Source organism: Vidua chalybeata (assembly GCF_026979565.1).
Source record: "Vidua chalybeata isolate OUT-0048 chromosome 39 unlocalized genomic scaffold, bVidCha1 merged haplotype SUPER_39_unloc_5, whole genome shotgun sequence".
Taxonomy (NCBI): Eukaryota; Metazoa; Chordata; class Aves; order Passeriformes; family Viduidae; genus Vidua; species Vidua chalybeata.
Window position 1 is genome coordinate 1 of NW_026530318.1, and position 27403 is coordinate 27403.

Genomic DNA, 27403 nt, shown 5'->3' on the forward strand with positions numbered 1-27403 from the left:
CAGCAGTGACGACGTCACACTGATGACATCACAGTGACGATGTCACATGGCAGTGACAGCGATGATGTCACACTGACTATGACGTCACACCCCCATGACGTCATCAACCCTTAGGGCTGGCGTTCCCCGAGTGGGCACAGGAGGGGACAGCGATGACGTCACAGTGATGACGTCACAGTGATGACGTCACAGTGACGATGTCACGCTGCAGTGACAGTGATGATGTAACAGTGATGATGTCACAGCGATGACGTCACACCCCTCTGACATCACTGTCCCGCAGGGCTGGCGTTCCCCAAGTGGGCACAGGAGGGGACAGTGAAGATGTCACACTGATGACATCGCAGTGACGATGTCACGCTGCAGTGACAGCGATGACGTCACACTGACGATGTCACAGCAATGACATCACACCCCTATGACGTCATCCCCGTCCCACAGGGCTGGCGCTCCCTGATTGGGCACAGGAGGGAATGACAGTGACGATGTCGCAGTGACAATGTCATGCGTCAGTGACAGCGGTGATGTCACACTGATGATGTCACACTGCTGACGTCACACCCCCGTGACGTCATCCCCCCTCAGGGCTGGCGTTCCCCGAGTGGGCACGGGAGGGGACAGCAGTGATGATGTCACAGCGATGATGTCACAGTGACGATGTCACGCTGCAGTGACAGTGATGATGTCACAGTGATGACGTCACAGCCCTCTGACGTCACCGTCCCTCAGGGCTGGCATTCCCCAAGTGGGCACGGGAGGGAACAGCAGTGACGATGTCACACTGATGACATCACACTGATGATGTCGCAGTGACGGCGTCACGCGGCAGTGACAGCGATGACGTCACACTGGCTATGACGTCACACCCCCATGACGTCACCGTCCCTCAGGGCTGGCGTTCCCCGAGTGGGCACGGGAGAGAATGACAGTGACGATGTCACAGCGATGATGTCACGCTGCAGTGACAGCGATGATGTCACGCTGACAATGACATCACCGCAACGATGACGTCACAGCAACGATGACATCACCCCCGTCCCGCAGGGCTGGCGTTCCCCGAGTGGGCACGGGAGGGGACAGCAGTGACGATGTCACAGTGGCGATGTCACGCTGCAGTGACAGTGATGATGTCACACTGACAATGACATCACCGCAATGATGACATCACAGCAATGATGACATCATCACCCCACAGGGCTGGCGTTCCCCGAGTGGGCACGGGAGGGGACAGCAGTGACGATGTCACAGCGCTGATGTCACAGTGATGATGTCGCAGTGACGGCGTCACGCGGCAGTGACAGCGATGACGTCACAGCGATGACGTCACAGCATCGATGACGTCATCCCCCTTAGTGCTGGCGTTCCCCGAGTGGGCACAGGAGGGGACAGCAGTGGGGATGTCACAGTGATGACATCACAATGATGATGTTGCAGTGATGATGTCACGCGGCAGTGACAGCGATGACGTCACAGCATTGATGACGTCACAGCATCGATGACATCACAGCAATGATGATGTCACCCCCGTCCCTCAGGGCTGGCGTTCCCCGAGTGGGCACGGGAGGGGACAGCAGTGGCGATGTCACACTGATGACGTCACGCTGATGATGTCGCAGTGACGGCGTCACGCGGCAGTGACAGCGGTGACGTCACAGCGACGATGACGTCACAGCATGGATGACGTCACCCCCGTCCCTCAGGGCTGGCGTTCCCCGAGTGGGCGTACAAGGCGGAGTCGAGCCCCGGCTCGCGGCAGATCCAGCTGTGGCACTTCATCCTGGAGCTGCTGCGGCAGGAGCAGTACCGCGAGGTCATCGCCTGGCAGGGCGACTACGGCGAGTTCGTCATCAAGGACCCCGACGAGGTGGCGCGGCTCTGGGGCGTGCGCAAGTGCAAGCCCCACATGAACTACGACAAGCTCAGCCGCGCCCTCAGGTCACACACTTCCCATTTTCCCCCCTTTTATTCCCATGAATTTTGGGGTTTTTCCCTTTTTTCCCCATTTTTTCCCATGAATTTTGCTGTTTTTTTCCAATTTTTCCTCGTTTTTTCCCCATTTTCCCCCCAATTTTTCCCCATTTTTCCCATGAATTTTGGGGTTTTTCCCTTTTTTTTCCCATGAATTTTGGTTTTTTTTCCCCATTTTTCACCCCTTTTTTCCCTTTTTTTCCCATGAATTTTGGGGTTTTCCCCCTTTTTTCCCCCTTTTTCCCCTTTTTTCCCCCATGAATTTTGGGTATTTTCCCCTTTTTTCCCCATTTTTTCCCACTTGGTAGCCCAGCTCTGGGTTTGGTAGCCCGGCTCTGGGTTTGGTAGCCCGGCTCTGGGGCGTGCACAAGTGCAAGCCCCACATGAACTACGACAAGCTCAGCCGCGCCCTCAGGTCACACAATTCCCATTTCCCCCCTTTTATTCCCATGAATTTTGGGTTTTCCCCTTTTCCCCCATTTTTTCCCCTTTTTTTCCCATGCATTTTGGGGTTTTTTCCAATTTTTCCTCGTTTTTTCCCCATTTTCCCCAATTTCCCCCCATTTTTTCCAATGAATTTTGCGTTTTTCCCCCTTTTTCCCCCATGAATTTTGGGTTTTTTCCCCCTTTTTTCCACTTTTCCCCCTTTTTTTCCCCCATGAATTTTGGGGTTTTCCCCCTTTTTTCCCCCTTTTCCCCTTTTTTTCCCATGAATTTTGGGTTTTTTTCCCTTTTTTTCCCATGAATTTGGGTTTTTTCCCTTTTTTTCCCATGAATTTTGGGTTTTTTCCCTTTTTTCCCCATTTTTTTCCCACGAGGTGGCGCGGCTCTGGGGCGTGCACAAGTGCAAGCCCCACATGAACTACGACAAGCTCAGCCGCGCCCTCAGGTCACACACTTCCCATTTTCCCCCTTTTATTCCCATGAATTTTGGGGTTTTTCCCTTTTTTCCCCATTTTTTCCCATGAATTTTGCTGTTTTTTTCCAATTTTTCCTCGTTTTTTCCCCATTTTCCCCCCAATTTTTCCCCATTTTTCCCATGAATTTTGGGGTTTTTCCCTTTTTTCCCATGAATTTTGGTTTTTTTTCCCCATTTTTCACCCCTTTTTTCCCTTTTTTTTCCCATGAATTTTGGGGTTTTCCCCCTTTTTTCCCCCTTTTTCCCCTTTTTTCCCCCATGAATTTTGGGTCTTTTCCCCTTTTTTCCCCATTTTTTCCCACTTGGTAGCCCAGCTCTGGGTTTGGTAGCCCGGCTCTGGGTTTGGTAGCCCGGCTCTGGGGCGTGCGCAAGTGCAAGCCCCACATGAACTACGACAAGCTCAGCCGCGCCCTCAGGTCACACACTTCCCATTTCCCCCCTTTTATTTCCATTAATTTTGGGTTTTCCCCCTTTCCCCCCATTTTTTTCCCCTTTTTTTCCCATGAATTTTGGGGTTTTTTCCCCCATTTCCCCCCCCCCCCTTTTTTTCCCATGAATTTTGGGGCTTTTTTCCAATTTTTCCTCGTTTTTTCCCCATTTTCCCCCCAATTTTCCCCCATTTTTCCCATGAATTTTGGGTGTTTTTCCCCTTTTCCCCCCTTTTTTCCCCCATTTTTCCCATGAATTTTGGGGTTTTTCACTTTTTTTCCCATGAATTTTGGGTTTTTTTCCCCCCATTTCCCCCCCCCCTTTTTTTCCCCTTTTTTTCCCATGAATTTTGCGGGTTTTTTTCAATTTTTCCTCGTTTTTTCCCCATTTTTTCCCCAATTTCCCCCCATTTTTTCCCATGAATTTTGGGGTTTTCCCCCTTTTTTCCCCTTTTCCCCTTTTTTTCCCCCATGAATTTTGGGGTTTCCCCTTTTCCCCCATTTTTCCCATGAATTTTGGGGGTTTTCCCCCATTTTCCGTCCCTTTTTCCCCTTTTTTCCTATTTTTTCCCATTAATTTTGGATTTTCCCCCTATTTTTCCAATGAATTTTCCATTTTTCCCCATAAAATTTGGGGTTTTTTCCCCCTCACCCCTTTTCCCCCCTTTTTTTCCCTATAAATTTTGGTGTTTTTTCCCTTTTTTCCCATGAATTTTGGAGTTTTTCCCCTTTTCCCCCCATTTTTTTCCCATGAATTTTGCGGTTTCTTTCTAATTTTTCCCCATTTTTCCCTCTTTTTTCCCCTTTCCCCTCCTTTTTCCCCATGAATTTTGGGGTTTTTTTCCCCTTTTTTCCCCCTTTTTTCCCCATTTTTTCCCACGGATTTTGGGCATTTCCCCCCTTTTTTCCCCCATTTTTTTTCTATATTTTCCCATTAATTTTGGGGTTTTTCCATTTTCCCCTTGAATTTTGGGGTTTCCCCCTTTTTTCCCCTTCTTTTCCCTTTTTTTCCCCATTTTTCCCATGAATTTTGGGTTTTTTTCCCTTTTTCCCCATGATTTTTGAGGGTTTTCCCCTTTTTTTCCCTATTTTTTGTCCTTTTTTCCCCCCTTTTTCCCCCATTTTTTTCCATTTTTCCCATGAATTTTGGGCTTTTTTTCTCATCTTTCCCCATTTTTTCCCCATTTTCCCCTTATTTTTTCCCACGTATTTTGAGTTTTTTCCCCCTTTTCCCCCTTATTTTCCCTTTTTATCCCATGAATTTTGAGGTTTTTCCCTTTTTTTCCGCATTTCTTCCCATGAATTTTGGAGTTTTTTCCCTTTTGTCCCATTAATTTTGGGGTTTTTTTCCCTTTTTTCACATGAATTTTCTTTTTTTTTCTTTTTTCCCGATGAATTTTGGTTTTTTCCCCCCTTTTTTCCCCCCGAATTTTGGGTGGTTTTCCCCTTTTTCAATGAATTTTGGTTTTTTTCCCTTCCCCCCCCCCTCGTTTTCCCATGAATTTTTGGGGTCCCCAGGTACTCAGTGGGCGTGGCCATGTGCTCAGGGGGCGTGGCCAGATACTCAGTGGGCGTGGCCATGTGAATTTCGGGCTTCCCCAGGTGCTCTGGTGGGCGTGGCCATGTGTTGGGGGCGTGGCCAGCTGGGTTTTGGAGTTCCCATTTACTCAGGTGGGCGTGGCCAGGTGCTCGGGTGGGCGTGGCCAGCTGGGTTTTGGGGTTCCCCAGGTGTTTTTTTTGGGGTCCCCAGGTACTCGGTGGGCGTGGCCACGTGCTCGGTGGGCGTGACCAGGTGCTGGGGGCGTGGCCAGGTGAATGTCAGGCTTCCCCAGGTGCTCGGGTGGGCGTGGCCAGCTGGGTTTTGGGGTTCCCCGGGCGTTTTTTTTGGGTTCCCAGGTGCTCGGGGGTGGGGCGTGGCCAGGTGCTGAGGTGGGCGTGGCCGGCCCCGCCCACGCCCCGCCCCCCCCACAGGTATTACTACAACAAGCGGATCCTGCACAAGACCAAGGGCAAGAGATTCACCTACAAATTCAACTTCAACAAACTGGTGCTGGTCAACTGCCCCTTCATCGACCTGGGGCTAGCAGGTGAGCCAAACGGGCTACCTGGGCTACCTGGGCTGGGAGGGGCCCCTTCATCGACCTGGGGCTAGCAGGTGAGCCAAACGGGCTACCTGGGCTACCTGGGCTGGGAGGGGCCCCTTCATCGGCCTGGGGCTAGCAGGTGAGCCAAACGGGCTACCTGGGCTACCTGGGCTGGGTGTGCCCAGGTGAGGTCAGGGTGGGGTGGGCGTGGCCAGGTGTGGCTGGAGTGGCCTCTGGGTGTGGTTTTGGCGTGTCAGGGCGTGCCCAGGTGTGCCCAGGTGTTCTCAGGATGGGGCTGGGTGTGTCAGGGTGGGGCTGGGTGTGCCCAGGTGTTCTCAGGGCGTGGTTTGAGTGTGTCAGGGCGGGGCTGGGCGTGCCCAGGTGTGCTCTGGGTGTGGTCAGGGTGGCGCTGGGTGAGGCCTGGGTGTGCCCAGGTGTGCCCAGGTGTTCTCAGGGTGCCCAGGTGTGCTCTGGGCATGGTCGGGGTGTGTCAGGGCAGGGCTGGGCGTGCCCAGGTGTGTCAGGGTGGGGCTGGGCGTGCCCAGGTGTGCTCTGGGCGTGGTCAGGGTGTGTCAGGGCGGGGCTGGGTGAGCCCTGTGTGTGCCCAGGTGTGCTCTGGGCGTGCCTGGGGTGTGTCAGGGCGGGGCTGGGCGTGCCCAGGTGTTCTCAGGGCGTGGTTTGAGTGTGTCAGGGCGGGGCTGTGTGTGCCCAGGTGTGCCCAGGTGTTCTCAGGGTGTGGTCAGGGTGGGGCTGGGCGTGCCCAGGTGTGCTCTGGGTGTGGTCAGGGTGTGTCAGGGTGGGGCTGGGCGTGCCCAGGTGTGCCCAGGGCGGGGCTGGGTGTGCCCTGGGCGTGCCCAGGTGTTCTCAGGGTGTGTCAGGGTGGGGCTGGGCGTGCCCAGGTGTGTTCTGGGTGTGGTCGGGGTGTGTCAGGGCGGGGCTGGGCGTGCCCAGGTGTGTCAGGGTGGGGCTGGGCGTGTCCTGGGCATGCCCAGGTGTGTCAGGGCTGAGCTGGGTGTGCCCAGGTGTGCTCTGGGTGTGCCCAGGTGTTCTCAGGGTGGGGCTGGGCGTGTCCTGGGCGTGCCCAGGTGTGTCAGGGCAGAGCTGGGTGTGCCCAGGTGTGCTCTGGGCGTGCCCGGGGTGTGTCAGGGCGGGGCTGGGCGTGTCCTGGGCGTGCCCAGGTGTGCTCTGGGCGTGCCCGGGGTGTGTCAGGGCGCGGCTGGGTGTGGTCAGGGTGGGGCTGGGCGTGTCCTGGGCGTGCCCAGCTGCCCCGCCCCTTTAACCCCGCCCCCTTTCCCCTCCCCCCGCAGGGCCCCCGCTGCCGCAGAGCGCCCCCCCCCTGCCCACGGGGGGGTCCCACTTCCGCTTCCCCCCCCTGCCCGGCCCCTCCCCCGCCGAGGGCCTCTCCCCCCCTCCCCCACCCCTCCCGCAGCCCGAGGGTGGGGGAGGGGCGGGGGCCCCGCTGCTGGCCCCTCCCCACTCGCCCTTCCCCCCCCCCCCCCCCCCCCACCGCCGCCTGGGCTCGCTCAGCGACGGCTCCGAGGAGCCCGAGGAGCCGCCCCTCCCCCACCCCGCGCTGGCCCCGCCCCCCCCGCTCAGCGCCCCGGGGGGAGGGGGGGGGAGGGGGAGGAGGGGGAGGAGGGGGAGGGGGGTTCCGCCCCCTCCCCCACCACCACCCCCACCCCGCCCCCCCCCGCCTGACCCCCGAGGGGCTCTTCCGCCTCTACCCCTCCCCCCGCGACCCCCCCTTGAGCCCCTTCCCCCCCTCCCCCTCCCCGCTGGGCGGTGGGGGAGGGGCGGGGGGCGGGCTCCTCCCCCCTCCCCTCAGCCCCGCCCTCCCCCTCAGCCCCCCCCAGCTGGGTTACGCCCCCTCCCCCACCCTCAGCCCGCTGCTGGGGGGGTTGGGCGGGGGGGGTGGGGGTGGGGGAGGGGGAGGGGGTGGGGGAGGGTCGCACTTCTCCTTCTCGGCCGAGGACCTGCAGCGCGCGCTGGCGGCGCAGGCGCGGAGCGTGCTCAGCTACCACCTGAGCCCGCGCGCCTTCCTGCCCTGCCCCCCCCCCGCGCTGCTGCTCCGCCCCTCCCCCACCCCCGCCGACCCCTCCCCCACCCCCCCATTCCCCTTCAAGCTCCAGCCCCCCCCGCCGGGCAGGCGGCAGAGGAACCCCCCCGCCCCTCCCCCACCACCGCCGCCATCATCATCGTCATCCTCATCGTCGTCGTCGTCGACGTCATCATCTACGTCATCGTCGGCGGGGGGAGGGGGCGCGGCCGAGCCCCTCCCCCACATCAAGGTGGAGCACGAGGAGGAGGAGGAGGAGGAGGAGGAGGAAGCGCTGGAGGTGGCGGCGCTCAGCGGGGAGGAGGAGGAGGAGGAGGAGGAAGACGAGGAGGGGGAGGACGAGGTGTTCGCCCCTCCCCCACCCCCTCCCCCACCCCCCCCCAGCGCCCCCTCCCCCCCCCGCGTGCCGCTCAAGCTGCGCTTCAAGCGGCGCTGGAGGGAGGGGGGCGGGGGGGGAGGGGCGGCGGGGACCCCTCCCCCCCAGCCCGCGCGGGGTGGGGGAGGGGCGGGCGACCCCCAAAATTTGGGGGGTGGGGGAGGGGAGCTGCAGCGAGCCACGGCGCAGCTCTCGCTGGAGCCCTGAGGGGGGGGGGGTGGGGGAGGGGCTGGGGGGGGTGGGGGGAGGGGCAATGAGCCTTAAAAGGAGTGGGGGGGAGGGGTTGGGTTGGGGGGGGGGAGGGGCAAAGCTGCCTGAACCCGCCCCTCCCCCACCCCCCCCCACTTCACCCCACCCAAAGATTTGGGGTGCGCCCCTCCCCCACCCCGGGATGTGGGGGAGGGGCTTTGTGCAGGGAATGGGGGGAGGGGCGGCGCTGGAAGCCCCTCCCCCAATTTTTTTGGGCTGCCTTGGTGATGGGGGGAGGGGAGGAGGGGGAGGGGAGAGGGGGAGGGGAACCCCCCCCCCCAAAAAAAAAATAAAAAACGGGTGAAACCCCTCCCCCCACCCCGAAATGGGGGAGACCCCAAAAATGAAGGGGGAGGGGCTCTGGAAGGGGGGGGAGGGGAAGGTCCAAAAAATGGGGGAGGGGCCGAAAATCTGGGGGGGGGGTCGCAAAAATAGGCGGGACCCCCCCAAAAACGGGTGGGACCCCCCAAAATTGGGGTTTAATCCCCCCAAAAACGGGTGAAACCCCCCAAAATTTGGGCGGGAACCCCAAAATTTGGGTTGGATCCCCCCAAAAAGGGGCGAACCCCCCCCAAAAATGGGCGGGAACCCCAAAATTTTGGCGGGACCCCCGCAAAAATTGGTGAAATCCTCCAAAAATTTGGGTTGGATCCCCAAAAACGGGTGAAACCCCCCAAAAATGGGCGGGAATTCCAAAATTTGGGCGAAACCCCCAAAATTTGGCTTGGACCCCCCCCAAAAATCGGCGGGATGCCCCCAAATTTTGGCTTGGACCCCCTAAAAATGGGTGAAACCCTCCAAAAATTTTGGCGGGATCCCCAAAAATGGGCGGGACCCCCCCAAAATTTGGGTTGGAACCCCAAAAAATGGGTGAAAAACCCCAAATTTTTGGGGAGCTCCCCCCAAAAATGGGCGGGAACCCCAAAATTTCGCCAGGACCCCCCCCAAAAACGGGTGAAACCCCCCAAAAACGGGCGGGATCCCCCAAAATTTGGGCGGGACCCCCTAAAAATTGGCGGGAACCCCCAAAATTTGGGCGGGACCCCCAAAATTTGGTGAAACCTCCCCAGAAATGGGCGGGACCCCCCAAAAACGGGCGGGATCCCCCAAAATTTTGGCTTGGACTCCCCCAAAAACGGGTGAAAGCCTCAAAAAATGGGCGGGGACCCCCAAAATTTGGCTTGGACCCCCCAAAATTTGGTGAAACCTCGCCAAAAAACGGGGGGAACGCCCCCAAAACGGGCAGGAACCCCCAAAAAACGGGCGAAACCCCCAAAATTTGGTTTGAATTCTCCAAAAATTTTGGTTTGGATCCCCCAAAAACGGGTGAAACCCCCCCAAAAATTGGCGGGAATTCCAAAATTTGGGCGGGAACCCCCAAAATTTGGCTTGGACCCCCCCAAAAAAATGGGTGAAACCCCAAAAACGGGCGGGATCCCCCAAAATTTGGGTTGGATCCCCCAAAATTTGGGCGGGACCCATCAAAAACGGGTGAAACCCCCCAAAAATGGGCGGGATCCCCAAAATTTGGGTTGAATCCCCCCAAAAATGGGTGAAACCCCCCAAAAATGGGCGGGATCCCCCAAAATTTTGGCTTGGAACCCCCAAAAATGTGTGGAAACCCCCCCAAAAATTGGCGGGACCCCTAAAAATGGGCGAAACCCCCGAAAAATGGGCGGGAATTCCAAAATTTGGGCGGGACCCCCCAAAAATGGGCGCGGACCCCCAAAATTTGGGCGGGAACCCCAAAAATTTGGTGAAACCTCCCCAAAAAAGGGGCGGGAACCCCAAAATTTTGGCGGGAGCCCCTAAAAAACGGGTGAAAACCCCCAAAATTTGGGCTAGACCCCCCAAAAACGGGTGAAACCCCCCCCAAAAATTGGCGGGACCCCCCCAAAATTTGGGTTGGACTCCCCCAAAATTTGATGAAACCTCCTCAAAATTGGCGGGAACCCCCAAAAATGGGATAAACCCCCCAAAAAACGGGCGGGAACCCCCCCAAAAAACGGGTGAAACCCCCCAAATTTTTTTGGACCCCCCCCCAAAAAAAAAAAAACGGGTGAACCCCCCCCTCAAGAAACGGGCGGGACCCCCCAAATTTGGGCAGGACCTCCCCCCCCCCCCCAAAAAAAAGCACAAATCCCGAATTTTCCTGGCCAGGAATGCAAAGGGGGGGGAGGGGCCGCGGGCACAGCCCCTCCCCCACCCCCCGGGGGGTTTCCCCCCCTTTTTTTTTTTTGTTTTTTTTTGGGGGGGGGGGTCCCCGTTGTTATTTTTTTTTTTTTTTGGGGGGGGGGGTCTCCTCTCATGTACAAACGGCTTTATGTAACCAAAAATTTGGGGTGGGCGGGGGGGGAGCCCCGACCCACCCTGGGTGGGGGGGAGGGGTGGGGTGGGGGAGGGGCTGGTGGGGGGGGGGGTTTGGGGGTCTCCAAGTGCCTGTATTGTAATGTCCGCTGGGGTGGGGGAGGGGAGGGGAGGAGGGGGGGGGGCCTGGTCTGAGCGCCCCTCCCCCTCCCCCCCAAAAAAATCCCCCCCAAACCCCTTGGCGCCCCTCCCCCAATTTGTAACCCCCGGGGGAGGGGAGGGTGGGGGAGGGGCAGAGCCCGGTTTTGGGGGGGTTCGGGGTGGGGGATGGGGTGGGGGAGGGGTCTCTCTGAAGCCTTATTGACACCTGTAAATAGCGGGGGGGGGGGGGGTGGGGGAGGGGGGGGAGGGGCGGGCGGGGACACTCGGAGAATGTATAAAAAACCGGCTGAAATAACCAATAAAGATTTCACAGTTCCGCTGCTTCCCGCGCTCCCGGGAGGCCCCGAATCGCACCGGAGCGGCGGCTCCGCCTCCCCCGGGGGGGTCCCGGGACGGTTCCGGGGGTCCCGGGGGGGTCCCGGGGGGGTCTCGGGCCCGTTCCCAGCGCTTAGGCCGCACTTCCGGTTTGGCGCCGCCGTTGCCTGGCAACGCGCGATCCCGTCGCGCCCCGCGCGCGCGTTGCCCGGCAGCAGCCAATCAGCGCTCGCCTCCCGGCGTGCTTAGCGCGCCCGTTGCCAAGCAACGCTCAATCCTCCGGCTTCACTTCCGGGCGGGCGTTGCTAAGCGACGGCAAATCAGCCGCGGGCGTCCCGGCGTGCTCTGCGCGGGCGTTGCTCGGCGACAGCCAATCAGCGGCGTTGTTTATTTCCGGGTTTACCCCGTAAGGCCCCGCGCGCGACTTTCCGGCCACTTCCGCGATCCCGACGCGGCCCCAGGAGCCCCCCGAGGCCCCTCCCCCAATTTGGGGGGGTTTTCCCGCCCGTTTTTGGCGCTTCGCGCCCCCCGGCGCTCTCCGGGCTCCGCCCATTCTCCCCGGGAGCCCCGCCCCGTGCGGAGCCCTCCTGTCAATCATTGAGGTGGGCGGATTTTGGGGGTCCCGGAGGCGGTTCCGGGGGTCTCAGGGATGTTTTGGGGTCCCGGGGCCGATTTTGGGGGGGGTTTGAGGCGTTTTTTTTGGGAGGAATCCCGTTCTGACCAATCAGCGAGCGGTGCACGCGCAGGGGGGGCGTGGCTGAGGTTGGATCACGCCTTTTCCCAGCTCCACGCATGCGCGGGGGCGGGGTGGGCGTGGCCAGCTTCCCTTCACGTGTCTCCACACGCGGCCGGGCACGTGCGGCCGCACGCGAGGGTGGGGGGCGGGGCTTGGGGCGTGGTCTCAATCTCGGGGGGGCGTGGCCTGGCTCTGTTTCCCCTCCCCCCCCCCGTAGCGATCGCGGCGCCGCTTCCGCCCCTCCCCCCGCGGCTCCGGGACCCCCCCGGGGGGCTCAGGGACCCCCAAAGAGCCCCCGGGACCCCCAAAGAGCCCCCGGGACCCCCCCAGGGCAGAGGGACCCCCACTCCCCGTCATTTACAGGGAGCCGTAATTAACAGAGACAGCCCTAATTAACAGAGACCCCCCCAAATTAACAGAAATCCCCAAATAAAAGACTGGGACCCCTCCCCAATTAATCACAGGGACCCTAAAAAACCCCTGGGACCCCCCCAATAAAGCACTGAGACCCCTCCCCAATTAACACAGGGACGCCAATTAAACCCTTGGACCCCACAATTAATCACAGAGACCCCCAAAAAACCCTGGGACCCCCCAATAAAGCCCCGGGACCCCTCCCCAGTTAATCACAGGGACCCTAAAAAAACCCTGGGACCCCCCGAATAAAGCACTGAGACCCCTCCCCAATTAACACAGAGACCCCATTTAAACCCTTGGACCTCTCCCCAATTAATCACAGGGACCCTAATTAAACCCATGGACCCCCCAATTAATCACAGGGACCCCAATTAAACCCTGGGACCCCCCACAATTCATAACAGAGACCCCAACAAGGCCCTGGGACCCCTCCCCAATTAACAGAGAGTCCCCAATTAAACCCTTGGAACCCCTAATTAATTACAGAGCCACCAATTAAATTCTTGGACCCCCCCAGTTAATCACAGGGACCCCAATAAAGCCCCGGGACCCCTCCCCAATTAACACAGAGCTCCCAATTAAACCCTTGACCCCCCCAATTAACAGAGAGCTCCCAATTAAACCCTTGACCCCCCCCAATTAATCACAGGGACCCCAATTAAACCCTTGGAGCCCCCAATTAATCACAGGGACCCCCCCTCTCCCCCCCCCCGCCGTTCCCGGGCCGGAGTGGGCGTGGCTTAGAGGCGGGGTGGGTGGGCGTGACCAGGCGCGCGGGCCCCGCCCACGCACGTGGGTCACGCGGGCGGGCGCGCGGCGGCCGCGTGTGGAGGGGGCGGGGCCGCGCGCGTGGGAGGGGCGGGGCCGCCCGGGGTGTGTTGTGGAGGGGAGGGGGGCGGCGCGTGCGCGGAGCCATCGAAGGTGCCAGAAGGATCCGGGCGGAGGAGGCGGCGGAGCCGGTGAGGGGAAAGGGTCCCGAGACCCCCCGGGGAGGGCGGTCGGGAGATGGGGGACCCCCGGGAGGGGCGATCCGTGAGGGGAAACCCGGCCCTGAGGGGCGGGGAGGGGGCTCTGAGGGGATCCGTGAGGGGAAACCCCCCCTTTAGGGGGTCCTAAGGAGATCCAGAGGGGTTCTGAGGGGATCTGTGAGGGGAAACCCGGCCCTGAGGGGCGGGGAGGGGGCTCTGAGAGGGGTTCCGAGGGGGTTTGTGAGGGGAAACAGCCCTGAGAGGATCCAGGGGATTCTGAGGAGATCCAGAGGGGTTCTGAGGGGATCTGTGAGGGGAAACCCGGTCCTGAGGGGCGGGGAGGGGGCTCTGAGGGGATCCGTGAGGGGAAACCCCCCCTTTTAGGGGGTCCTGAGGAGATCCAGAGGGGTTCTGAGGGGATCTGTGAGGGGAAACCCGGCCCTGAGGGGCGGGGAGGGGGCTCTGAGAGGGGTTCCGGGGGGGGTTGTGAGGGGAAATAGCTCTGAGGAGATCCTTGCGGGGATCTAGCAGAGTTCTGAGGGGATCTGTGAGGAGAAACAGCCCTGAGAGGGATTCTGAGGGGTTTTGTGAGGGGGAACTTCCAGTGAGGGGGTTCTGAGCAGATCCAGAGGGGTTGTGAGGGAATCTGTGAGGGGAAACAGCCCTGAGGGGGATCTGAGAGGGGTTCTGAGGGGGTCTGTGAGGGGAAACCCATCCTGAGGGGGTTCTGAGAGGATCCAGAGGGGTTCTGAGGGGATTTGAGGGGGGTTCTGAGGGGGTTTGTGAGGGGAAACCCATCCTGAGGGGGTTCTAAGGGGATCCAGAGGGGTTCTGAGGGGATTTGTGAGGGGAAACCTCCAGTGAAGGGGTTCTGAGTGGATCCGGGGGATTCTGAGGAGATTCAGAGGACTTCTGAGGGGATTTGAGGGGGGTTTGTGAGAGGGTTTGTGAGGGGAAACCGATCCAGAGGGGTTCTGAGGGGATCTGGGAGGGAAAACAGCCCCGAGGGAGCTCTGGGAGGGGTTTGTGAGGGGAAACTCATCCTGAGGGGGCTCTGAGGGGATCTAGGAAGGTTCTGAGGGGATTTGTGAGGAGAAACAGCCCTGAGAGGGGTTCTGAGGGGATTTGTGAGGGGTTCTGAGGGGATTTGTGAGGGGTTCTGAGGGGATTTGTGAGGGGAAACAGCCCTAAGGGGGTTCTGAGGGGTTTTGTGAGGGGGTTCTGAGGGAATCTGTGAGGGGAAACTCATCCTGAGGGGGCTCTGAGGGGATCTAGGAAGGTTCTGAGGGGATTTGTGAGGAGAAACAGCCCTGAGAGGGGTTCTGAGGGGATTTGTGAGGGGTTCTGAGGGGATTTGTGAGGGGAAACAGCCCTGAGGGGGATCTGAGAGGGGCTCTGAGAAGATCCAGAGGGGTTCTGAGGGGATCAGTGAGGGGAAACTTCCACCGAGGGGGCTCTGAGTGCATCCGGGGGATTCTGAGGAAATTCAGAGGAGTTCTGAGGGGATTTGAGGGGGGTTCTGAGGGGTTTTGTGAGGGGAAACCTCCAGTGAAGGGGTTCTGAGGAGATCCAGAGGGGTTTTGAGGGGATCTGTGAGGGGAAAGCGCCACCGAGGGGGCTCTGAGGGGATCTAGGAAAGTTCTGAGGGGATTTGTGTGGGAAAACAGCCCCGAGGGGGATCTAAGGGGTTTTATGAGGGGGTTCTGAGGGAATCTGTGAGGGGAAACCCATCCTGAGGGGGCTCTGTGAGGGGTTCTGAGGGGATCTGTGAGGGGAAACCTCCACCGAGGGGGCTCTGAGTGGATGCGGGGGATTCTGAGGAAATTCAGAGGAGTTCTGAAGGGATTTGAGGGGGGGTTCTGAGGGGTTTTGTGAGGGGAAACCTCCAGTGAAGGGGTTCTGAGGAGATCCAGAGGGGTTTTGAGGGGATCTGTGAGGGGAAAGCGCCACCGAGGGGGCTCTGAGGGGATCTAGGAAAGTTCTGAGGGAATTTGTGAGGGAAAACAGCCCCGAGGGGGTTCTAAGGGGGTTTGTGAGGGGAAACCTCCACCGAGGGGTCTCTGAGGGGATCCTTGAGGGTTCTGAGGGGACCTAGAGGGGTTTTGAGGGAATCTGTGAGGGGAAACAGCCCTGAGGGGGCTCTGTGAGGGCTTCTGAGGGGGTCTAGGAGGGTTCTGGGGGGATCAGTGAGGGGAAATCTCCAGTGAGGGGGTTCTGAGGAGATCCGGGGGGTTCTGAGGGGATCCAGAGGGGTTTTGAGGAGATCTGTGAGGGGAAACCTCCACCGAGGGGGTTCTGAGGGGGTCTAGGAGAGTTCTGAGGGGATTTGTGAGGGAAAACAGCCCTGAGGGGGATCTAAGGGGGTTTGTGAGGGGAAACCTCCACCGAGGGGGTCTTGAGGGGATCCTTGAGGGTTCTGAGGGGACCTAGAGGGGTTTTGAGGGGATCTGTGAGGGGAAACCCATCCTGAGGGGGCTCTGAGGGGATCTAGGAAAGTTCTGAGGGGATTTGTGAGGGAAAACAGCCCTGAGGGGGATCTAAGGGGGTTTGTGAGGGGAAACCTCCACCGAGGGGATCTTTGAGGGTTCTGAGGAGATTCAGAGGAGTTCTGAGGGGATCTGTGAGGGAAAACAGCCCTGAGGGGGATCTGAGGGGTTTTGTGAGGGGGTTCTGAGGGGTTTTGTGAGGGGAAACCCATCCTGAGGGGGCTCTGAGGGGATCTAGGAAGGTTCTGAGGGGATTTGTGAGGGAAAACCTCCACCGAGGGGGTTCTGAGGGGATCTAGGAGGGTTCTGAGGAGATCCCGGGGGGGTTCTAGGGGGATCTGTGAGGGAAAACCCCCACTGAGGGATCCCTAAGGGGTTTTGGGGTTCCTTGAGGGGCTTTGGAGGGGATCTGAGGGGGTTCGTGAGGGAAAATTTCCCCCCCCAGGTGTCTCTGAGGGGATCTGGGTGGTCCCTGAGGGGCTTTGAGGGGTCCCTGAGGAGTTTTGGGGGGGCTCTGAGGGGTCCCTGAGGGGTTTTGGGGGGTCTCTGAGAAGTTTTGGGGTGTCCCTGAGGGGTTTTGAGGGGTCCCTGAGGAATTTTGGGGTGTCCCTGAGGGGTTTTGGGTGATCTCTGAGAAGTTTTGGGGTGTCCCTGAGGGGTTTTGAGGGGTCCCTGAGGGTTTTTGGGGGTTCCCTGAGGAGTTTTGGGGGTGTTCATGAGGGAAACTCCCCCCCGAGGTGTCTCTGAGGGTCTTTGTCGCCTTGGGGACACCCCAAAAGTGTCCCCTCCCCCCATTTCCCCCACACTTTCGGGTGAATTTTTCCATTTTTTCGCTGATTTTACCCGTGGGGGGGGGGGGGGGGGGGGGGAGGTGACACCACCCGGAACAGCCCAAGAGGCGCTGTCCCCTCACACCCCCCCTTTTCCAGGTGCCACCAGGTAACTGTCACCCCCTTTTTCAGGTGCCACCAACTCATTGTCACCCCCTTGTCCCCCAAATGCCACCAGCTCATTGTCCCCCCATTGCCCCCCAGGTGCCACCAGGTCATTGCTCACTGTCACCCCCTTGTCCCACAGTTGCCACCACAGTTGTCACCCCTTCTCCCCCAGGTGCCACCACCTCGTTGTCCCCCTGTTGTCCCCCAGGTGCCACCAGCTCACTGTCCCCCTGTTGTCCCCCAGGTGCCACCAGGCCATTGTCACCCCCTTGTCCCCCAAGTGCCACCAGCTCATTGTCACCCCGTTGTCCCCCAGGTGCCACCAGCTCACTGTCCCCCCGTTGTCCCGCAGGTGCCACCAGCTCACTGTCCCCCCGTTGTCCCCCAGGTGCCATCAGCTCACTGTCCCCTGTTGTCCCCCAGGTGCCACCAGCTCACTGTCCCTGCCTTGTCCCCCAGGTGCCACCAGGCCATTGTCACCCCCTTGTCCCGCAGGTGCCACCAGCTCACTGTCCCCCCGTTGTCCCCCAGGTGCCATCAGCTCACTGTCCCCTGTTGTCCCCCAGGTGCCACCAGCTCACTGTCCCTGCCTTGTCCCCCAGGTGCCACCAGCTCGTTGTCCCCCAAGTGCCACCAGCTCATTGCTCACTGTCACCCCCTTGTCCCCCAGGTGCCACCAGCTCACTGTTCCCCCGTTGTCCCCCAGGTGCCACCAGCTCATTGTCATCCCCTTGTCCCCCAAGTGCCACCAGCTCATTGTCACCCTCTTGTCCCCCAAGTGCCACCAGCTCATTGCTCACTGTCCCCCCGTTGTCCCCCAGGTGCCACCAGCTCACTGTCCCCCCGTTGTCCCCCAGGTGCCACCAGCTCACTGTCCCCCCGTTGTCCCGCAGGTGCCACCAGCTCGTTGTCCCCCAGGTGCCACCAGGTCCCTGTCACCTCCCGTGCCCTCACCGTGGAGTCCCTGCGGGCGCTCTCCCAGCTGCACTCCCCGCAGCCGCCCAGCGGGGGAGGCGGCGACAGCGGCCACCAGCGCCACTGCCCCCAGCGCCACCGGCACGGCGACAGCCGCATGTGGCGCTGCTGGCCGGGCTGGGAGGAGGACGAGTGCCTGGATTTCTACGGCATGCTGTCCCTGCACCGCCTCTTCGAGGTGCTGGCCGCGCAGCTCACCCCCAGCGACGTGGCCGTGCTCTCCTTCCTGCTGGACGAGGCGCTGCGCGACGGCGACGGCGACGGCGCCGCGCCGGCCCCGCGCCGGCCCGGCGGCCGCGGGGACCCCCGGAACGGGCTGGAGCTGCTGCTGGAGCTGGAGCGGCGCGGGCTGTGCCACGAGGGCGACCTGGGCCAGCTGCGGCAGCTGCTGCGCCTGGTGACGCGGCACGACCTGCTGCGGTGTGTCACGCTCAAGAGGCCGCGGCCGGGTGAGTGACACGGCTCGGTGTCACCTCCCTGTGTGCCCCTGTGTCCCCTCTGTGTCCCCCTGTGTCCCTCTGTGTCCCCCTGCTGCGGTGTGTCACGCTCAAGAGGCCGCGGCCGGGTGAGTGACGTGGCTCGGTGTCACCTCCCTGTGTCCCTCTGTGTCCCCTCTGTATCCCCTTGTGTGCCCCTGCTGTGGTGTCACCCTCAAGAGGCCACGGCCGGGTGAGTGACACGGCTTGGTGTCACCCCTCTGTGTGCCCCTGTGTCCCCTCTGTGTCCCCCTGTGTCCCCTCTGTATCCCTTCTGTGTCCCTCTGTGTCCCCTCTGTGTCCCCTCTGTGTCCCCCTGTGTCCCCCTGTGTCCCCTCTGTATCCTTCTGTGTCCCCCTGTGTCTCCCTCAAGAGGCCGCGGCCGGGTGAGTGACACGGCTTGGTGTCACCCCTCTGTGTCCCCTCTGTGTCCCTCTGTGTCCCCTCTGTGTCCCCTCTGTGTCCCCTCTGTGTCCCCTCTGTGTCCCTCTGTGTCCCTCTGTGTCCCTCTGTGTCCCCCTCTGTGTCCCCTCTGTGTCCCCTCTGTGTCCCTTCTGTGTCCCTTCTGTGTCCTCCCCCTGTGTCCCCCTGTGTCCCCCCGTGTCCCTCTGTGTCCCTCTGTGGCCACTCTGTGTCCCCCTGTGTCCCCTCTGTGTCCCCCTGTGTCACTCTGTGTTGCCCTGTATGCTCCTGTGTCCCCCGTGTCCCCCCCGTGTCCCCCCCGTGTCCCCCCCGTGTCCCCCCCGTGTCCCCCTGTGTACCCCTGTGTCCCCTCTGTGTCCCCTCTGTGTCCCTTCTGTGTCCTCCCCCTGTGTCCCCCCCGTGTCCCCCTGTGTCCCCCCCGTGTCCCCCTGTGTCCCCTCTGTGTCCCCTCTGTGTCCCCTCTGTGTCCCCCTCTGTGTCCCTTCTGTGTCCCTTCTGTGTCCTCCCCCTGTGTCCCCCCCGTGTCCCCCTGTGTACCCCTGTGTCCCCTCTCTGTCCCCTCTGTGTCCCCTCTGTGTCCCCCTGTGTCCCCTCTGTGTCCCCCTGTGTCACTCTGTGTTGCCCTGTATGCTCCTGTGTCCCCCTGTGTTCCCCCCTGTGTCCCCCTGTGTTCCCCCCCGTGTCCCTCTGTGTCCCCCTGTGTCCCCCCCTGTGTCCCCCCGTGTCCCTCTGTCCCTGTGTGTCACCCTCGGGAGGCCACATCCGGCTGAGTGACAGCTTGTTGTCACCTAGTTGTCACCTCCCTGTGTCGGCCACACCCCCTCTGTGTCACCCACACCCGTCTGTGTCACCCGAAATCCCCCGTGTCCTGGTCACTGTCACCTCCCTGTGTCCCCCCATGTTCCCTCTGTGTCCCCTCGTGTCCCTCCTCTGTCCCCAGCTGTGCTGTGTCACCCTAAAGTGCCCGAAGCCACATCAGTGTCACCTCCCTGTGCTGGCCACGCCCTGCTCTGAATGTCCCCTGTGTCACCTCCCTGTGCTGGCCACGCCCTGCTCTGAATGTCCCCTGTGTCACCTCCCTGTGCTGGCCACGCCCTGCTCTGAATGTCCCCTGTGTCACCTCCCTGTGCTGGCCACGCCCTGCTCTGAATGTCCCCTGTGTCACCTCCCTGTGCTGGCCACGCCCTGCTCTGAATGTCCCCTGTGTCACCTCCCTGTGCTGGCCACGCCCTGCTCTGAATGTCCCCTGTGTCACCTCCCTGTGCTGGCCACGCCCTGCTCTGAATGTCCCTTGTGTCACCCTAAAGTTCCGCGTCACCTCCCTGTGCTGGCCACACCCTCTGGGTGTCCCCTGTGTCACCTCCCTGTGCTGGCCCCACCCTGCTCTGAATGTCCCCTGTGTCACCTCCCTGTGCTGGCCACACCCTCTGGGTGTCCCTTGTGTCACCTCCCAGTGCTGGCCACGCCCCCTGTGTGTCCCCTGTGTCACCTCCCTGTGCTGGCCACGCCCTCTGGTGTCCCTTGTGTCACCTCCCAGTGCTGGCCACGCCCCCTGTGTGTCCCCTGTGTCACCTCCCAGTGCTGGCCACGCCCCCCGGGTGTCCCCTGTGTCACCCCAAAGCTCCTGTCCCCTGCTCGGTGTCACCTCTCTGTCCCCACCCTGTCCCCCACCCCCCCCCCCCTTGTCACCCCAGTGCCACCCCCTCGTTGTCACCCGTGTCCCCCCTGCACCTGCCACCCTCCTGTGTCCCCCCTCCAGTGTCCCTCTGTGTCACCCCCATGTCCCCCTGTCCCCTCAGTGTCCCTCCCAGTGTCCCCCCAGTGTCCCCAGCTATGACGTGTGTCCCCCTGTCCCCCCAGTCCCCCCAGTGTCCCCCAGTCCCCCCAGTGTCCCCAGTGTCCCCACTCTGACAGTGTCCCCTGTGTCCCCCAGTGTCCCCCCAGTGTCCCCAGTGTTCCCACACTGACAGTGTCCCCCTGTCACCCCAGTGTCCCCCAGTGTCCCCAGTGTCCCCTGTCCCCCCTCTGATTGTGTCCCCCCTCTGACAGCGTCCCTGTGTCCCCAGTATCCCCCAGTGTCCCCCAGTATCCCCCAGTGTCCCCATGTTCCCGCAGTGTCCCCCTGTCCCCCCAGTATCCCCCAGTATCCCCAGTGTCCCCCCAGTGTTCCCAGCTCTGACAGCGTCCCTGTGTCCCCCCAGTATCCCCCCAGTGTCCCCAGTGTCCCCTCAGTGTCCCCAGTATCCCCCCGTGTCCCCAGTGTCCCCCTCTGACAGTGTCCCCCCAGTGTCCCTCCAGTGTCCCCAGTATCCCCCAGTGTCCTCAGTGTCTCCACACTGACAGTGTCCCCCTGTCACCCCAGTGTCCCCAGTGTCCCCCAGTATCCCTCCGGTGTCCCCAGTGTCCCCCCAGTGTCCCCCAGTGTCCCCCAGTGTCCCACTCTGACAGTGTCCCCCAGTGTCCCCCCAGTGTCCCCTGTCCCCCCTCTGATTGTGTCCCCCCTCTGACGGCGTCCCTGTGTCCCCGCAGTGTCCCCCAGTGTCCCCCCAGTATCCCCCCAGTGTCCCTCCAGTGTCCCCAGTATCCCCCAGTGTCCCCAGTGTCTCCACACTGACAGTGTCACCCCAGTGTCCCCAGTGTCCCCCCCAGTATCCCCCCAGTGTCCCCCCAGTATCCCCCCAGTGTCCCCAGTGTCCCCCAGTATCCCTCCGGTGTCCCCAGTGTCCCCCCAGTATCCCCCCAGTGTCCCCCAGTGTCCCCACTCGGACAGTGTCCCCCAGTGTCCCCCAGTGTCCCCCAGTGTCCCCAGTATCCCCCAGTATCCCCAGTGTCCCCCCAGTGTTCCCAGCTCTGACAGCGTCCCTCAGTGTCCCCCCAGTATCCCCCCAGTGTCCCCCCTCTGACAGTGTCCCCGTGTCCCCCCAGTGTCCCCCTGTCCCCCCAGTATCCCCCAGTGTCCCCCAGTGTCCCCACTCTGACAGTGTCCCCCAGTGTCCCCCAGTGTCCCCTGTCCCCCCTCTGATTGTGTCCCCCCTCTGACGGCGTCCCTGTGTCCCCGCAGTGTCCCCCAGTGTCCCCCCAGTGTCCCTCCAGTGTCCCCAGTATCCCCCAGTGTCCCCAGTGTCTCCACACTGACAGTGTCACCCTAGTGTCCCCCAGTGTCCCCCCAGTATCCCCCCAGTGTCCCCCAGTGTCCCCCCAGTGTTGTCCCCCAGTGTCCCCCTCTGACAGTGTCCCCTGTCCCCCCAGTGTCCCCCAGTGTCCCCGTGTCCCCAGTGTCCCCCCTCTGACAATGTCCCCTGTCCCCCCAGTATCCCCCAGTATCCCCCAGTATCCCCAGTGTCCCCCCAGTGTCCCCCCTCTGGCAGTGTCCCCCAGTGTCCCCCAGTGTCCCCAGTGTCCCCACTCGGACAGTGTCTCCCTGTCGCCCCAGTGTCCCCAGTGTCCTCCCAGTGTCCCCCCTCTGGCAGTGTCCCCCAGTGTCCCTCAGTGTCCCCCCAGTGTCCCCAGTGTCCCCTCTCTGACAGTGTCCCCGTGTCCCCCCAGTGTCCCCTCTCTGACAGTGTCCCCGTGTCCCCGCAGTGTCCCCCAGTGTCCCCGTGTCCCCAGTGTCCCCCCTCTGACAATGTCCCCTGTCCCCCCAGTATCCCCCAGTATCCCCCAGTATCCCCAGTGTCCCCCCAGTGTTCCCAGCTCTGACAGCGTCCCTCAGTGTCCCCCCAGTATCCCCCCAGTGTCCCCCCTCTGACAGTGTCCCTGTGTCCCCCCAGTGTCCCCCTGTCCCCCCAGTATCCCCCAGTGTCCCCCAGTGTCCCCACTCTGACAGTGTCCCCCAGTGTCCCCCAGTGTCCCCTGTCCCCCCTCTGATTGTGTCCCCCCTCTGACGGCGTCCCTGTGTCCCCGCAGTGTCCCCCAGTGTCCCCCAGTGTCCCTCCAGTGTCCCCAGTATCCCCCAGTGTCCCCAGTGTCTCCACACTGACAGTGTCACCCTAGTGTCCCCAGTGTCCCCCCAGTATCCCCCCAGTGTCCCCCAGTGTCCCCCCAGTGTTGTCCCCCAGTGTCCCCTCTCTGACAGTGTCCCCGTGTCCCCGCAGTGTCCCCTGAGCGCGTCACCTGCGTCCCCGCCATGGGGGGCACCTGCCCGAGCCCCCCCCAGCCCCGCCCCGAGCACTGGGAGACAGGTGAGGGCCGGGGACACCTGGGGGACTTTGGGGGGGCTTTGGGGACATTTCGGGGTCACTTTGGGTCACTGGGGGTCACTTTGGGGGGCTGGGGGTCACTTTGGGGGGCTGGGAGTCACTCTGGGGTCACTTTGGGGGGCTGGGGGTCACTTTGGGGTCACTTTGGTGGGCTGGGGGTCACTTTGGGGTCACTTTGGGGTCACTTTGGGGGGCTGGGGGTCACTTTGGGGGGCTGGGGGTCACTTTGGGGTCACTTTGGGGTAACTTTGGGTCACTGGGGGCCACTCTGGGGTCACTTGGGGTCACTCTGGGGTCACTTTGGGGTCACTCTGGGGTCACTTTGGGGTCACTTTGGGGGGCTGGGGGTCACTTTGGGGGGCTGGGGGTCACTTTGGGGTCACTTTGGGGTAACTTTGGGTCACTGGGGGCCACTCTGGGGTCACTTGGGGTCACTCTGGGGTCACTTCGGGGTCACTCTGGGGTCACTTTGGGGTCACTTTAGGGGCACTTTGGGGTCATTTTGGGGTCACTTTGGGGGGCTGGGGGTCACTTTGGGGGGCTGGGGGCCACTCTGGGGTCACTCTGGGGTCACTTTGGGGTCATTTTGGGGTCACTTTGGGGGGCTGGGGGTCACTCTGGGGTCACTGGGGGTCAGTTTGGGGGGTTGGGGTGACTTTGGGGTCACTTTAAGGGTACTTTGGGGTCATTTTGGGGTAACTTTGGGTCACTAGGGGTCACTTTGGGGGGCTGGGGGTCATTTGGGGGGCTGGGGGTCACTTTGGGGTCACTCTGGGGTCACTTTTGGGAGGTGGCCGTGGGGTGTTGGGGTCACTCTGGGGGTGACCCTTGGGGGTCACTCTGGAGGTCACAGTGGGGGCCATGGGTCACTCTGGGTGTCCCCCATTGGTCACTCTAGTGTGACCCTATTGGTCACTCTGCTGGTCATCCCCTTGGTCACTTGGGTGGTCACTCTGTTGGTCACTCTGTTGGTCACCCCATGGGTCACTCTGGGTGTCCCCCATTGGTCACTCTAGTGTGACCCTATTGGTCACTCTTCTGGTCACCCTGTTGGTCACTTGGGTGGTCACTCCCTTGGTCATTTGGGTGTCCTTGCATTGGTCACTCTGGTGGTCCCCCCATTGGTCACTCTGGTGGTCACTCCATTGGTCATTCAAGTGTCCCAGCTGTTGGTCACTCTGGTGGTCACTCCATTGGTCACTCGGGTGTCCCCCATTGGTCACTCCGTTGGTCACTCTGGTGGTCACTCCGTTGGTCACTCGGGTGTCCCCCATTGGTCACTCTGGTGGTCACTCCATTGGTCACTCGGGTGTCCCCGCAGGCTCCAGCTCCGGCTCCAGCTCCGGCTCCAGCTCCGGGAAGCGGAAGCGCAGCACCCGGAATTCCCGAAATTCCCGGAATTCCCGGAATTCCCGACGGACGCGGCGACCCCTCCCCCCCAGAGAGCCCCCCCAGGACCCCCCCGAGCCCCCGGCCAAGGTCACCTGCGGTAAGGCTGGGCCAAACTGGGACGGGACCAGTACGGGACTGGGAGCACTGGGAGGGCCAAACTGGGACAGGACCAGTACGGGACTGGGAGCACTGGGAGGGCCAAACTGGGACAGGACCAGTACGGGACTGGGAGCACTGGGAGGGCCAAACTGGGACAGGACCAGTACGGGACTGGGAGCACTGGGAGGGCCAAACTGGGACGGGACCAGTACGGGACTGGGAGCACTGGGAGGGCCAAACTGGGACAGGACCAGTACGGGACTGGGAGCACTGGGAGGGCCAAACTGGGACAGGACCAGTACGGGACTGGGAGCACTGGGAGGGCCAAACTGGGACAGGACCAGTACGGGACTGGGAGCACTGGGAGGGCCAAACTGGGAGCACTGGGAGGGCCAAACTGGGACAGGACCAGTACGGGACTGGGAGCACTGGGAGGGACAAACTGGGACAGGACCAGTATGGCACTGGGAGCACTGGGAGGGACAGACTGGGACGGGACCAGTATGGCACTGGGAGCACTGGGAGGGCCAAACTGGGAGCACTGGGAGGGACAGACTGGGACGGGACCAGTATGGCACTGGGAGCACTGGGAGGGCCAAACTGGGACAGGACCAGTATGGCACTGGGAGCACTGGGAGGGCTAAACTGGGACGGGACCAGTACGGCACTGGGAGCACTGGGAGGGCCAAACTGGGACGGGACCAGTACGGGACTGGGAGCACTGGGAGGGCCAAACTGGGAGCACTGGGAGGGACAGACTGGGACGGGACCAGTATGGCACTGGGAGCACTGGGAGGGCCAAACTGGGACAGGACCAGTATGGCACTGGGAGCACTGGGAGGGCTAAACTGGGACGGGACCAGTACGGCACTGGGAGCACTGGGAGGGCCAAACTGGGACGGGACCAGTACGGCACTGGGAGCACTGGGAGGGCCAAACTGGGAGCACTGGGAGGGCCAAACTGGGAGCACTGGGAGGGACAAACTGGGACGGGACCAGTACGGCACTGGGAGCACTGGGAGGGCCAAACTGGGAGCACTGGGAGGGAGAAACTGGGACAGGACCAGTACGGCACTGGGAGCACTGGGAGTTCCATGTGGGGAACTGGGACGCTCAGTCCAGTGCTGGAACTGGGCAAACTGGGAGAACTGGGAGAACTGGAACTGCGGCGGTGATTCCAGGGCTTGTGGGGCAGTGAGTCACAGGGCAAACTGGGGATACTGGGAGCACTGGGAATACTGGGAGCACTGGGAATGGCAGTGCTATGGAACCAGTACGGGGTTACTGGGGATACTGGGAGCACTGGGAATACTGGGAGCACTGGGAATGGCGGTGCTGTGGAACCAGTACAGGGTTACTGGTTTTATACTGGGAGCACTGGGAATGGCAGTGCTATGGAACCAGTACAGGGTTACTGGGGATACTGGGAGCACTGGGAATGGCGGTGCTATGGAACCAGTGTGGGGTTACTGGTTTTATACTGGGAGCACTGGGAGTGGCGGTGCTGTGGAACCAGTACGGGGATACTGGTTTTATACTGGGAGCACTGGGAGTGGCAGTGCTATGGAACCAGTATGGGGTTACTGGGAATACTGGGAGCACTGGGAGTGGCGCTCCTGTGGAACCAGTATGGGGTTACTGGTTTTATACTGGGAGCACTGGGAATGGCAGTGCTATGGAACCAGTACGGGGTTACTGGGAATACTGGGAGCACTGGGAATGGCGGTGCTATGGAACCGGTACGGGGTTACTGGGGATACTGGGAGCACTGGGAATGGCGGTGCTGTGGAACCAGTATGGGGTCACTGGGGATACTGGGAGCACTGGGAGTGGCGGTGCTATGGAACCAGTACGGGGTTACTGGTTTTATACTGGGAGCACTGGGAATGGCGGTGCTGTGGAACCAGTACAGGGTTACTGGGAATACTGGACCCGGCCTTTCCTCTTGCACACCATACTGGTTCTTACTGGTCCTTACTGGTCCTTACTGGTGCGTGCTCATCCGTCCTGGTTTTCAAAGGTCCTGACCGGTTTGTACTGGTTCTGACTGGTTTATACTGGTTTTATTGGTTCTTACTGGTTTTCACACGTCCATCTCCGTGTGCGAGCTGAGTAGCGCGAGCGCTGGGCTATACTGGGTTATACTGGTTATACTGGGCTATACTGGCTTATACTGGGTTATACTGGGCTATACTGGGCTATACTGATCTATATGGGTTGTAACTGGTTCTATACTGGTTCTAACTGGTTTTTATTGGTTTCTCACTGGTTCCAGACATCCGCCTGCGTGTCCGCGCCGAGTACTGCGAGCACGAGCGGGCTGGGTTATACTGGGCTATATTGGGTTATACTGGGCTATACTGGTTCTAACTGGTTCCATACTGGTTCTGTACTGGTTCTAACTGGTTTATACTGGTTTCTGCCCCCAGACATCCGCCTGCGTGTCCGCGCCGAGTACTGCGAGCACGAGCGCGCTGGGCTATACTGGGTTATACTGGGCTATACTGGGCTATACTGGGTTATACTGGGCTATAGCGATCGATAAGGGTTGTAACTGGTTTTATACTGGTTCTGTACTGGTTCTAACTGGTTTATTCTGGTTCCAGACATCCGCCTGCGTGTCCGCGCCGAGTACTGCGAGCACGAGCGCGATGGGCTATACTGGGCTATACTGGGCTATACTGGGTTATACTGGCTATACTGGGCTATACTGGGCTATACTGGGTTATACTGGGCTATACTGGACTATAGTGATCGATAAGGGTTGTAACTGGTTCTATACTGGTTCTAACTGGTTTATACTGGTTTCTCCCCCCGAGACATCCGCCTGCGCGTCCGCGCCGAGTACTGCGAGCACGAGCGCACTGGGCTATACTGGGCTATACTGGGTTATACTGGGTTATACTGGGTTATACTGGGCTATAGTGATCGATAAGGGTTGTAACTGGTTCTATACTGGTTTTATACTGGTTCTGTACTGGTTCTAACTGGTTTATTCTGGTTCCAGACATCCGCCTGCGCGTCCGCGCCGAGTACTGCGAGCACGAGCGCGCGCTGCGGCGCGGCGTGGCCTCCAGCCGGCCGCGGGGGCCGGGCCGGGCGCTGGACGTTTTCGGCCAGGCCAGCGGCGTGCTCAAGGCGCGCGATTTGGGCTCCATCCTTTGCGACATCAAATTCTCCGAGCTCTCCTACCTGGAGGCTTTTTGGGGCGATTACCTGAGCGGGGCCCTGCTCGAGGCCCTCAAGGGCGTTTTCCTGACCGAGGGGCTGCGGCGCGCCGTGGGCCGCGAGGACGTGCGGCTGCTGGTCAGCGTGGACCAGGACGACTACGAGGCCGGGCGCAGGTTGCTGATGGCGGCGGCGGCGGCGCGGGCGGGGGGAGGTGGGGTTGGGGGTGGGAGGGGGTGAGGGGGGTTGGGGGTGTGGGGGG

General features: G+C 61.1%; 2 protein-coding genes across 2 annotated transcripts; both read left to right on the forward strand.

The window, feature by feature from the left end:
- Nucleotides 1–657: 657 nt before the first annotated feature.
- LOC128782837 (ETS domain-containing transcription factor ERF-like) lies at nt 658–10151 on the forward strand. Its single transcript, XM_053933326.1, is given in 5 exon segments — nt 658–745; nt 1701–1935; nt 5287–5402; nt 6707–7038; nt 7040–10151. Coding segments are annotated over 5 exon segments (1770 nt in total). The 3' UTR covers nt 8039–10151.
- Nucleotides 10152–12909: 2758 nt separating this feature from the next.
- On the forward strand, nt 12910–27355 carry DEDD2 (death effector domain containing 2; the record flags this gene model as incomplete). The annotated part of the gene is made up of 5 exons (XM_053933327.1): nt 12910–12976; nt 17303–17833; nt 22378–22464; nt 23804–23971; nt 26981–27355. Coding segments are annotated over exons 2-5 (982 nt in total), but the record flags the coding sequence as incomplete, so codon positions are not given.
- Between the last annotated feature and the right edge of the window lie 48 nt (nt 27356–27403).